Source organism: Cheilinus undulatus, linkage group 4, assembly GCF_018320785.1.
Source record: "Cheilinus undulatus linkage group 4, ASM1832078v1, whole genome shotgun sequence".
Taxonomy (NCBI): domain Eukaryota; kingdom Metazoa; phylum Chordata; class Actinopteri; order Labriformes; family Labridae; genus Cheilinus; species Cheilinus undulatus.
Genome location: NC_054868.1, coordinates 30,584,356 through 30,596,829, shown reverse-complemented (window position 1 = coordinate 30,596,829; position 12,474 = coordinate 30,584,356). Strand labels below are relative to the sequence as shown.

Sequence of the window (12,474 nt, the reverse complement as noted above, 5' to 3'; positions counted from 1 at the left end):
CTGAAACTGCTGCAAGGAGGGAGGTAGAAGCTATTTATAGCCCCATGCTGCCAAAACATATTTGTGTTTTTAATATTTTCCATTGCAACAGCTCTTGGTGACAATATGACTATTAAATTTCATTAAAGAGCAGGTAGGCCCCAAAATTGAGACGAGTTAAAGGTTCCTCACAGGAGCTTTAAAGTGATAAGCTGTTATCACATGTACACGTTGGTGCAAAAAAAACATTCAGAAGAAATGGTCTCAATGTGGTCAGGTTTCTGAAGCTAAGAAGCTGATTCACCAACTTTACAGCAGCTAAGAAAAATGAAAAACTAAGACCTGAAACACTTCAATTCAACACTTTATTTTGTGCTTTCTTCTTCAAATAGTCAAGTGAATAATCTCACTTTGGATTTTAAAGTATTTATATAAATAACATTTCAACAAATCACAATAAATGTAGCTATTTACAAAGTCACAAGAATCTTCATTCCTATTCCAAAATAAATAAGAGTTAATTCAAAGTCTACGTACATCTAATTAAGAGAAACACAACTATGAAAAGCAATCAGGGTGCACCATGTCATGTTTTGTAAAATATTTAAAAAACACATACAATGTCAACTGTTCTGACACAATAGAAATAATGCAATTATTAGAAAACACTGGGGAACTATCTACAAATGTGCACTCCCAATCAAAAGGGACAACAGATACATAAGGTGCCAGAATCGCACTGTGCAAAAGAGGAGTCTACTGTACGTAGGCACCCATTCACTGAAAATAAGCTGCCAAGACAATACGTCCTGTGTCACATATTAATGCTGAGCCACTATGAACAAAAATAATCCTTTACACAGCAATGAATTCAAGTCACCAGGTTTAAAGCAAAACACAAAGTCAGGTCAGGGTGACCATGGACGCACCTGGCACCCAGACTAACTATGAATGTGAGCAAAAAGCAAGTCAATCATGTCAGGCACACGTGAAGCTCGGGCTACGTCTATGGCAGTCTGACCGCTAATGTTTGCATGCTTTAGGTCAGACCGTGGCGCCAAGAACTCTACAACATCACGGTGACCCTCGCAGATTGCAATATGGATAGGCAGGGCTCCACTCTGATCTGAGACGTTTACAGAAGCGCCGTACTCCACCAGAACCTGCAGAGTGTCCAGGAATCCTGTACGGGCTGCGTCGTGGACAGGAGCTATCCCGTGTTTGTCCTGGATGTTTGGGTCTGCTCCTTTTTCCAGTAGCAGACTGGCAATCTTGGTGTTCCCCATCATCATGACCTGCAGGAGGAATCAGAGGATGGATAGTAAAATCAACCTGTGTGTCTCTTATGTCTCTAATGTTTCATTTTAGACCTGACAGACACTTCAGATCATCTTTTAACAGTAGGAAAAGAGAAAAACAACACTATTCTATGATTGTCCTAATTAATTTTTCTAACTTTGATATGAGTAAAAATCAGGAAACATCCACATCTATTTCAGCAGCCTTAGCTCCATTACAACAAAAATGCATTATCAGGAATATATTGTTTCTAATTACCAAGAAACACCAGCAGAGTTTTGAATGCAGTCTAAATTTAGACAGTGCTTTCTTCTAAATCATATTACCACATTATTATTTTTAAGCTTTGAAATGTGTATGCTCTTAACAATTAAAATAACAGATTATGCTGTTTTAAAACATGAACACCTTTCATGACTTTAAATTTGACTAAACGTACATGACAACAGCCCTTCAAAAAACTGCCATTAAAGCTACAATGTTCAGCTTTAATGGAAACTGTTTTTAATCATCCTGAGGGTTTACCACAGCTATAATCAAAATCAAATGTCTTAATGTTTCTTTTTTCTTATCCTTTTATGAAAACTATCAGTAAAAAACCTCTAATGTTTTTAAGAGACAGCTTCTCCGATAGCAGTGATGTCTGATTTATCACATTATCTGTGATTTTTGGGCCAGAATAGAAATGCAAGTATGTTTCCTTGGGTTCTGAGAGCTCACTATGGACAATTTCATTTGTTTCTGATGTTTCAAAATCTTTCAAAGGTATTCAATAGTTTTGATGTTTGAGGAAACAATTAACCAATTCTCATCACAGTTATTAAGTATTTCATGTTTTGCTTGAGTTTAAAGAGTTTGCAGGAAATTTCAGATATTGGGATGTAATTACCCTTTGATTCAATGTAGAGAAAACAGTACATTTAAATAAGAGGAGGAAAGTAACTGATTACATTAACTCAAATTGTTGTTCTTGAATAGTTTTTTTTTCTTGTACTTTCATTTCTTTGAGTACATTTTGAAATCAGTAATTGTACTAACACTTAATGTTTAGTATCTTAAGTAACTGTATTTTTACTTGAGTTCAATACTCTTGTACTTTTTCCACCTCTGTTGAATATATAGTAGCACACAACAAGACAATGATTCCACATCACATTCCAAACAGTGCTTTTACATGTATTTTAGATCATTTTTATTTGTGTTTAGTTATGTCTGGATGTTGCTTATTGTACAGTGATCCCTGCTAGGGTTTTTGCTCATTTTTTGACGTGAAGTTGTCCACTGAGTTAGTGACTTCTGGTGTTCCAAAAGGACACATAGTATTCTTCATCAACATGCTGATGACTACTGATGAGTCCCTGCTTTGTTTCTACTAAAGAAGATCCTCTTTGCTATAGATTTTCAGTAGTTACTGCAGCCCTGCCATATTGTACACTTTCAAATGTGTAGTTTAACTACATGTGGTGTGGACCAATTTAGACATGGAAAGTGTTACATTTTACTCTATATGAGTGTAATAAGCAGTGTCAATTTTGCTGTGTTTTACACTATTACAGAGGTGTAGTTTTACCTGAACAACCTGGCTGGACATATTCTCTTATTTTTCTTGTCCACAAGAAAAGATCATATTGTATTGTACAACTCCTAAGTACTTCAAGTACGTTTAACTTTTACTAGATTAGATTTATAGACAATTATGTTAACTTGTACTTGAGGAAATATTAACCAGAGTATTTGTACTCATACGTAGTGCAACAGATGCGCTTATTTTTCCACTTCTGACTACAACACACTCATAGTAGACGGAAAGGTCTCCTGGGAGCCTCGTCTAGCTCAATGTAAAGACGAAAAGTGTTAATTCGATTACATTAACAGTTAATAGATGTGTCTCAAATATGTGGTTAATCATGATTTATAGATTAGTCCTCACCTGCAGTGCAGTCCTACCAAACTCATTGAGAGTATCAGGATGCACTCTGCTCTCCTCCAGGATCCTCTGCACCTCGCTGCTGTTTCCTTTGGCTGCTGCAGCCGTCAAAGCTTTACCGGCGTCCATCTGACTCAGGACCATTATAGTCTTTCTTTCTGCCTGGTCTGTCGGATAAACACAACAGTTACTCCAAACGTAAACCAGCAGCCCCTCGTGATAGCGATAACGGCGTAATAAACATGAAGACGTGAGTACAGGAAGGTTGACATCGGATAGATACTGCTAGCTACTTCAGGCATCCGCCTAACGTAAGGTTTAGTTCCCTAATGACGCCATGGTATTCGTCAGCTAGCGTAATGTTACAACAGGTCGTTTGAATAAATAGTACGTTTAAACAACGACTATTTGTAGAAACATTTCTTCCTGTAGCAGACAGGCGTCTCATGTCAACTTGATCTGACAAACAACTAGCCTCCGGGCTAACCGCTAACACTAACATAAAGCTGCAGCGGTTATAAGTTTACCTGGTTCGGCTCCGTTAGATCCTTAACGTCTCCAAGATGTTCTGTACTACCGTTATCAAAGACCAGTCAATTTTAAATAAAATCCAAACAATGCCGGTTTACAAACATTAGAAAATACATTTGCGCGCTGAGATCTGCACAGCAGTGTCTCCCGTCTACAATTTACAAACATTGGAGAGAACATACGCTGACCAATCACACCTCGCCTGGAGGGTGTCTTTCTTCCATATAAGGTAAAAGAGGCGGAGTTACAACTCAGTTACTACACTATCACTGTGGTAACAGCAGCAGCAGACCAATCACAGCACGGAGCGAAGAAAGCGGGCGATTCGTATACGCTGAAGTCTTCAAAGGCAGCTCATTCACATTTCTGACCTTTGGATGTATTTCTCCAGAGACAAGTGAAGAAAAAGGCGGGTGTAAGTTTTTTAATTTAGGCGGATTTTAGCGACTGTGATTACATAATGCACAAGCACAATATCAAGACAAAAGGTGCTCATATATGGTGTTAGAATATCTTGGGAAAAAAGGACAGAGCATATCCCCAGTAGTTAATGATGACAACATATTTAAAATCTGTTTTTGATTAATAATATACACAATTAGCAGTGGTCACACAATACAAACAATAAAATCAAATTGCACACAGATTCATTGAAACATAACCTGCTGCATCAAATACAGCAGGTGAAATTTAAAGACATTCTTTCAGTCAAAATAAAATGATCATAGATGCTCCTCATGAAGTCCAGTTAGGGAAGAATATGCAGCAATCCCACAGGCTTTATGTATTGGTCCTCAGCTGGTAGTCTATAAGAATAAAAACAAAACAAACATAAGGGGGACTTTCAATAAAAAACTGAACAGGGTCTTCTCCATCCATGTACCTCAAATAGGACATTGTGTACCAAAACAGCATGTCTTCTTAAAAGTGAAGTCTAATGCAAACATATTTACAAACCTCCACTCTGTGTAATGTACCGCACCCAAGGTAGAGCCTGGTAACCACTTTTTTCAATAATCTTCATATATCGCACCTGGTGAAAAAGAGTGAGTGAGTAAAAGACAACATGTTGAGGCAAGAAACTCTAAATGTCCTCACAATTAAATTAAAGTCTAGCTGGCCAGTCTGAGCACCACATGAGCTCTTACAGGACCTGACTGACTTGACTATCAAATATCCACACCCTATGCAAAACATTAAGTGATAGTTAAGCATAAAACTGCTGTAATAACCAGCCTAATTTTCAGGCTTTTTTTCTGTATTATTAGATAGAAATCATCATAAGTAAATAAACTTACATAGACAAACTCCAAGCCACAGCCACTGGTGTTGAAAACTGAAGTCAATATGGCATTAATAAAACTGAATGTTTTCTGGAGGCTGGCTCCAAAGCCAAGAAATCCCAAATAAACCGTATGTCAAAATGTCATTGTTTACAACAGAAATAAACATGCTTACAACCCAGGTAAAATGGTTTTGGAGTCTACTTTTGCTTAAAACTTCACAAGTCAGCTATTTTACTTAAGGCTAAGAGCTCCACATCTTTTTGGGGCATGGGAGACCCAAGCCAGCTCCACTTCCTCCTGTTTGTGGTTAATCATAAGTCAGAAGGTGTCATAGAGCCTCTTCAGCAACCAACAGCTGGAATAACTGAGATTATATCTTATAGAGTCTAGAACAAACACATATTGTACAGTCTCACCTGTATTCCTGAGACTGTGAAGTATGGGATTTCAAATTTAACAGTGATGGGAGGTTTGCCCTCAAGCTCGTCGTTTTCAACACTGGGCAGACCAAAATGAGCTCTCATTAGAAACTCTTTTCCTCCCTGAATGGACAGAGAGTGAAGGGCACAAGTTAAAACAGAGCTTAATACACAGCAAATGTTTATCTGATCAGATCAGAATGTATATCATATTTCCATATAAAATATTTAAATTGTAGTGTAGTTGAGTATTTCTTACAGGAAAAGACTTGATGTGCCACACCACCAGGTTCTTTTCAGGAACGTATTTGGCATGGCCTGTGCTTGTTTTGAACTTCGGTGAATCAGCATCACTTGGGACAGGGACCCTCACCTCCACATTGTTTGCCACGGACTGTTTTTTAAATTGTCCCTTTGCCTAAAAAAATACAATGTGACAAGTTGTCTTGTGAGACGTTTCACTGTTTGCCCCTTGGCAGGGACATTTCCTGCTGTTTGATTTAGTTTGTGGTATCAGTGCAGAAACTTCAAAGAAAACCACAGAGCAGATGATTATTGCTAAGACTCTTGGCCTATTCATGCTTTTCAACATTTTCCATTCAGTTTTAAGCACACTTCTTGTCATATGAAATATTATGGAAAAATACTTGTAATTTTGTACATCGATAGTTAAAATAACAGCGTGTCTTTTAATTACCTTAACCATGATTTCCACTCTACTGTGAGAGAATTTCTCTATAACTGATTCAATCCATATCAGAGGCTTCACCTGTAAACAAAGGATAAAAAATCTGTTGACAATTTCACAATTAAATCATCATAGGGAACACCCTCCGTAGTTGCATCTGGAAATTCAGGGAACTCAGTAAGGTTTTATTTTTACATATGATGTGTGTTTGCTTGATCTGCACTGTACGAGTGGTCATTCTAGGCAATAAATTCCTCTCTTGACTCATAATTTCTGCAAATATTTAGAAGACCTCATGACCTCATAAAAATGGCCTGCATTTGTTTTCTGTTATATTGTAATACCTTGTTTGAGTCAATTAATTTTGTTAAAAAAAGTTCATTTGTTTCCTTGAATTTAGACTTCTTTTTGGGTTCAATTTGGAAATCAAGTTCAGTAAATCATGTAAGAGAAAGCTTATTTTAAAAGTGTGTTGTATTAATATCTCAGATATATGTTCACATCCACATTCTATAAACATGTTCTCTACATACATGTGTGTTGATGCGGTAGGACATGAGCTCAGACTCCCCGTCAGGAGGAATGAAAGAGATTGTTCGATCATTCTCAAAACGGGAGAGACGGACACATTGGTGGAACTTCACATCCTCCATCATCACTGTCTTTCCTTTGTCACCTGAACACAGAAAAACAAGAATAACCAGTGTTAATTTGAATAGAACTGAAAAAAAACCCAGATCAGTTACTTTTGGCAAGATAACTGGAGAGAAAAAAGCAAATGAAGGTAGGCTGTGCGCAAACATACGTCCAGTGAGAGAAAAAAGCACTCGATCATTTAGGCCAAGCCGCAGCTCAGGCATCCCAGAGAGCATCGTCTTTAGCTTGATGCTGCCAACAATGTCACTGCTCATCACACTGCCATTAGCATTCACCTGAACAAAAAAAAAATTTAAATGTATAACTGTGTTATACTTATAAAAAACTTGGATTCATTGAAGTAAAAATACAGTTATTCAGGTTAAAATTTACTCAAATAAAGTAAAAGTAGTAGTATATAAATTTAATCAAGTAAAAGTAAAGTATTGAGTATTTAATTTAAAGTTAAAAGTGGAGAAAGTGCAGGAGTACTGTACTCAAGTAAAAGTACAGCTACTCTGGTTAAAGCTTTCTTAAGTAGAAGTAAAAGTACTGATTTAAAAGTGTACTCAAAAAGTACCCAAAAACCTGCTCAATTACAGTAATATGAATACATGTAATTAGTTACTTTCCACCTCAATCAAAAACTTTAATTTGCTTAATCCTGTTCTCATAATGCATAAAACAAAGTTAATTATAAATAAAGTAAAACTGACAAAACCAATTAATCAATAATACTCATGAAACACAACAATAAAAAACTACATTATAAAAGCCCTCAAATGGTCATGTTTCTGTAAATTACTCAGTTGTCCCTTGATAATTTCTCTTCTGGTAACAATGCTGGTCTTCCCATGATAAAAATTGATTTCAATCATTTCCTGAGATCTTGATAAATTAACTTATAAGGGGAAAACTGGAGCTGTCATCCCAGAGTAACAACATAAATGAGCTGAGACACTGAAAAAATCACCAGGAAACCGAGTAAAATAAATATATAGATGCCATGTCAATGAGGGCTTCAAAATGATGTCATTGCACTAAACCTTTAAGTGTAATTTCTGCATAAGTGCAGTTACTTCATGCAGTCTTTTCTTTATGGGGGACTGTATACATAGCATAATGAAAGTAACTTTAACTCTGTCGATGAATCATAAGGACACATAACATAAATGAACAAATATTTAAAAGATTTTGAAACGTTGACATGACTGAAGGATCAGTTCCCCACAGCTCGTGTGAAATATGACTAACGAATGGTGACTTGACCACAGGGGTATATCTAACAGAAGCTAAGTTGTTTTAACTCTCACAATTCTGAATTAATTATATACCACCCCTGAATCATATCTTACCAGTACATTGATGGACTCAATGACATCTATAAAGACCTCGTTCTTCTTGTATTTGATCCCTTCTGACCTCCAGGAGACAGCGTTGGTGACGGTGGTGGGAACTTTAGACTTTGCCACCTCAAGCTTGGCCCCTTCCTGAGTGATGTATCTGCAAGACAGGAGACGAGGAAAGACAGCCTGCTGTTGTTACATATAACTTACACAGATCACTTTAATATCTGCACAAAAAACTCAAACACATTTTTATGAAGCTTCTACATTTTCAGTTTTTTGTTGACATGGTCAGAGATCAGTCAGCCCTACTTTATTATTGAAGTCTTAGTGGGTGGTGTTGGTGCACTAGAATATATTCAATTATATAACTGTAGACTTGGACCTTATTGACCATGCCAGCATACTGGAAATAAAGAAGCTTTGTAAAAGTAGAGTTTATGTCAAAGTTGTTGTATTGCATATGTGATCACAATGTTTCAGAGCCTCACTCTTGTAGAATCTTGCTGTCAGTTGTCTGAGGAAATCCAAAGTCCATCAGCTCGTCCAGCAGCTCATAGACCACCACAAAATTGTCCTGAATGCTCTCCTCCTCCAACTCTTTGAAATACTCCGTAAAGACCTGCAAATAAGGCCGTTTTTTTTTGTGTCTTTGGCTGAAATCCTCCTCTGACTTTTCACAAACTTAAAAGATGATCCATGGAAACTGTAACACAAACTCATAACCATCAATGCATGTGTGACTCACCTCCACTAGTTTGTAAAGAAATGAGTAAACAAGAGAGGCGTTGGAGTTCTTGTTTGTTGTGGCCACCACTGTGTAGAAGTAAAGGAGTATTTATAGCCAAAAGATACAATCAATAATCCGTGATGTGACAAATACACAAAATGTCCCAGGTCTCAGTGAGAAGCAGATGCTAACACCATATTTGAAAAGGATACAGTAAAGGTTGCTGTGTTTGATCCACATGAAGTGGACAGTGCCATGTGACAGCACAGGACAGAGGAGGCCTTCTTCTTCATGTGTCATCAGTAAAGGCATGAAGTGGTCGATCTCTGCCATGTCCACATCGCCTTTGTAGTTCCGGCAAATCAGCACCTGAATGGAGAGAAAACTGTCCATGTTTAAAAGAACAACTCTAGATTAAGTTGGTAACAGTAAGTTTAAGCTATTAGAAAATGCTTGCTTTCCTGGAGAACACAAAACAGTGTGATGATCTTTTATCAATTCAACACTTTCTCAAAATAAGTTTGAGATATTTTCTAATTTAATTCCTGATAACTCAACCAGTTATTACAGTGTTTAAATTGCTGGTAACACATGGTTTATTGTTGTTTGATATCTTATTTAGTGACAAAAATGTCTATCTCCAGGTTCACAGTAGTGAGGATTTTGTTGTACATTTTAGAATGATACAATCTCCCTTACTATAAACATCAATGGTATTGAAAATAATATAAGACTTAATTGATCCCCAGAGGGGATTTGCACCACCTGTTGTGCAACAACACAACAGGTGGTACAAATAAAATAGAATTGAACAATATAAATAAATAAAAGCTAAATAAATAATTAAGTAAGGGACAGTACATATATTCAATTCACATTTATTGCAAGCAAAAATCATCAAAGTGACATGTGTTTGTGTAAGTGGAATGGTACACTTGTTGGCAGCAAGTTATTTACAGAGAAGTGTAACCAAAGCTTAAAAAATACAGATCCTCGGTCATGTTTTGAACCAATGTCGTTTGACAAAATATTTCTGATGTATTTGTGTAGTTTCTGCAGTGTCAAGAAGTTTGCTTGCAATTTGTGGTTTATTATAACAATATTAGGGGCCTAGGACTTAAATACTGGTTCACCTAGATTTTGGTATTGAAGCAAATACCAGTATGGTTTTACTTTTACTATACCTCAGTTCTGGTATCATGACAGCCTATAATTTGATGGTAAACTTTAGCTTTACATGAATAAGAGAGGTTTCTAAAGTTACCAGATGAAAACCCTTTCTACTTGAACAACACTAGCCTGTGTTATCCGTCGAAGGATAACATTAAATTTTGGCTTTCCTACAGTATAGTTGTAATTTTTGCTATCCATTAAAGTTCAAGTAATTTGTTTGAAATACATGTGTAATTTTGCATGAAGTTTTGGGGAATTTTCATGGACATTTAAGAGAACTTGTTTGGATATTTTGGGGAGTTTGCTTGAAAATTTTCAAGTGTTTCCATAAAACATGAGGGTAAATGTTTATATATTTTGGAAAGTTTCATGAAAGGTGAAATTGGAATTAGGAAAATTGTTTTAGCTTTGTAAAGCATTTTCTTTGAAATTTGGGAAATGTTTTTCAAATTTTGGAAAATTTGATATGAACTTTTGGGGTGAATTTTCCTGGAATTTTTAGTTATTTTTATTCAATTTGGGAAATTTATTTGTAACTTTTGGGGGGAATTTGGGTGGGGATGTTCATTCATATATATATATATATATGTTCACATATTGAAGAATTTTCATGGAATTTTGGGGAATGTTTTTGTATTTCATTATATAGTTTTGGAATTTGATAAGACATTTTGTGAGAGTTTGCTTTAAAACTAAGGGTAAATTACTTTTTCTATGAATTTGATTTGAATTTTGGGTAATTTTAGTGGAACATTTAGGCTTTATGACAACCTTTCATTAAAACATGGGGGGATATTAGAATACATTTTGGGGAACTTAATATGGGATACTTTAAAAATATGTTCAAGAATTTCACAGAAACTTCAGATAATGTCCTTGGAACAGTAGGGAATAAGAAGTCAATTTTCAAAGAAATTCAGAACTTTGACTTATCCAAAATACGTAGGGGAAATAAAAAATGAATTCCAATAAACATCGGATCACAGGAGGTTATACTATAAATGTTCCTTTGATCATGAAAAACAGGTTGAACCTGCTCAAGATGCAACAAGCTGAGGTCAGCTGAGCAGCTGTAGCTGTGGATCTGTTTAAATTAAATCTCACATCAACCATAGTTGTAACCTAAAATGCTTTGTACTCCCTGATCTATTGTTACTCTCACTGGCATGCTATAGTATTTATGTTCTGGATGCTGTGCCATGCAGTGAGACAAGAAGGGGGGCGCAGATTTCGGGTAATAAAGCAGTGATGCAGTGACATGGATGGAGGCCACAGCCAGGTAAGCAAAACTTTTTTAGGGTCACTTTCACCGAGTTATTTAAGGCAGCAGCTGTCAGTTTCCGCGGACATACATGTATCCGGAAGTAAGGAAGAAAAGACCAATGAATGAGCGTGTGGCAGAGTCCTCATTAATTTTTAACCACTCAAACGCCATTAATGGTTGAACAGAAAAAGCAACAGTGTGAAAATAAAATATAATAATCAAGAAATAAAAGGGACGTTTTGTTACTCATGTCGCTTAAAAACTCGCCTAAAGCTAATGCAGCCTTAATACGGGCGTACAATTAGCCATCGTCTCTAATCTTACCTTCCCCTTCAGGTCCAACACAAACACAGCGGAGGCAGACATGGTGGTCAGAGCTCAGCGCGCAAGTCAACAAGTCACACAAACTCTGATGAAAGTCTAACACGAGGCGACAACAGTTTTAATTTCCTTTCTCCATCCAAAGTAGACGCATTTATCAGCCCGAGGTGATCATGGATTCCACCGTGTCTATTTCCTGAAGGTCCCTTGACGTCACGGCAGGCAGGTAAAACATTCACTAGCTCACCTGTGTAGAAAGTGGGGAAAGAAGTAGGCGCGTGATACTCAAACTATCCGCTAGAGGGTGCCACAGACACACAGTTCGTGGGACAGCAGGTGATCTCATATTATTGTTGATTATGTTTCTTTATACCTGTGGAGAACTGTGATGGAGTTTTTTTTATATGGGAAACTCCCTTGACCACAACAAAAACGGTAAGTACAGTTGTTGACATTATAATTGACATTATATAATTGTTGACATTTATTTCATTTTTGATTCAACTTTTATGTTGCCAGGATAGTTCCACTGATATCAGACATATTTTTCAAGAATATTAGCAACACGTAATTTCAATGATAAATTCTCAAACGCATACAGTACACATTAAAGAATAACAATCAGTTTGTCAAAGATCAGCTTAAACAGTTACATACAATTTGCATTCAAGAGTTTTCACTAAGGCAGCCTTTCCCAAAAGTCAGTATTAGTTTGTGTGTGAGACTTGAAAATCTTCTGGGGCCCACTAAAACCCTACTACAACCACAATATGAGACGCAAATATTTACTTTAATGCTGTATTTAAAAAACAGAATTTGAATGCAAAGACATGGCGTCCAGAGAAAATAACATGACTTGAAGAGTGTTTGTGGTG

At 36.6% G+C, this 12,474-nt stretch overlaps 2 protein-coding genes across 2 annotated transcripts; both read right to left on the bottom strand.

The window, feature by feature from the left end:
- Positions 1-246: 246 nt before the first annotated feature.
- Positions 247-3,892, bottom strand: cdkn2d (cyclin-dependent kinase inhibitor 2D (p19, inhibits CDK4)). Its single transcript, XM_041785478.1, has 3 exons — positions 3,733-3,892; positions 3,209-3,372; positions 247-1,274 (listed from the first exon to the last, which is right to left on the bottom strand). The coding sequence occupies exons 2-3, from the start codon at positions 3,347-3,349 to the stop codon at positions 921-923; spliced, it is 495 nt and encodes a 164-aa protein (XP_041641412.1). The 5' UTR covers positions 3,350-3,372; positions 3,733-3,892; the 3' UTR covers positions 247-920.
- Positions 3,893-4,145: 253 nt separating this feature from the next.
- Positions 4,146-11,832, bottom strand: ap1m2 (adaptor related protein complex 1 subunit mu 2). The gene is made up of 12 exons (XM_041785352.1): positions 11,603-11,832; positions 9,054-9,210; positions 8,860-8,927; positions 8,603-8,733; positions 8,121-8,268; positions 6,935-7,061; positions 6,663-6,805; positions 6,139-6,210; positions 5,701-5,859; positions 5,439-5,564; positions 4,694-4,769; positions 4,146-4,542 (listed from the first exon to the last, which is right to left on the bottom strand). Exons 1-12 carry the CDS (start codon positions 11,642-11,644, stop codon positions 4,517-4,519), a joined length of 1,275 nt encoding a protein of 424 aa, XP_041641286.1. The 5' UTR covers positions 11,645-11,832; the 3' UTR covers positions 4,146-4,516.
- Between the last annotated feature and the right edge of the window lie 642 nt (positions 11,833-12,474).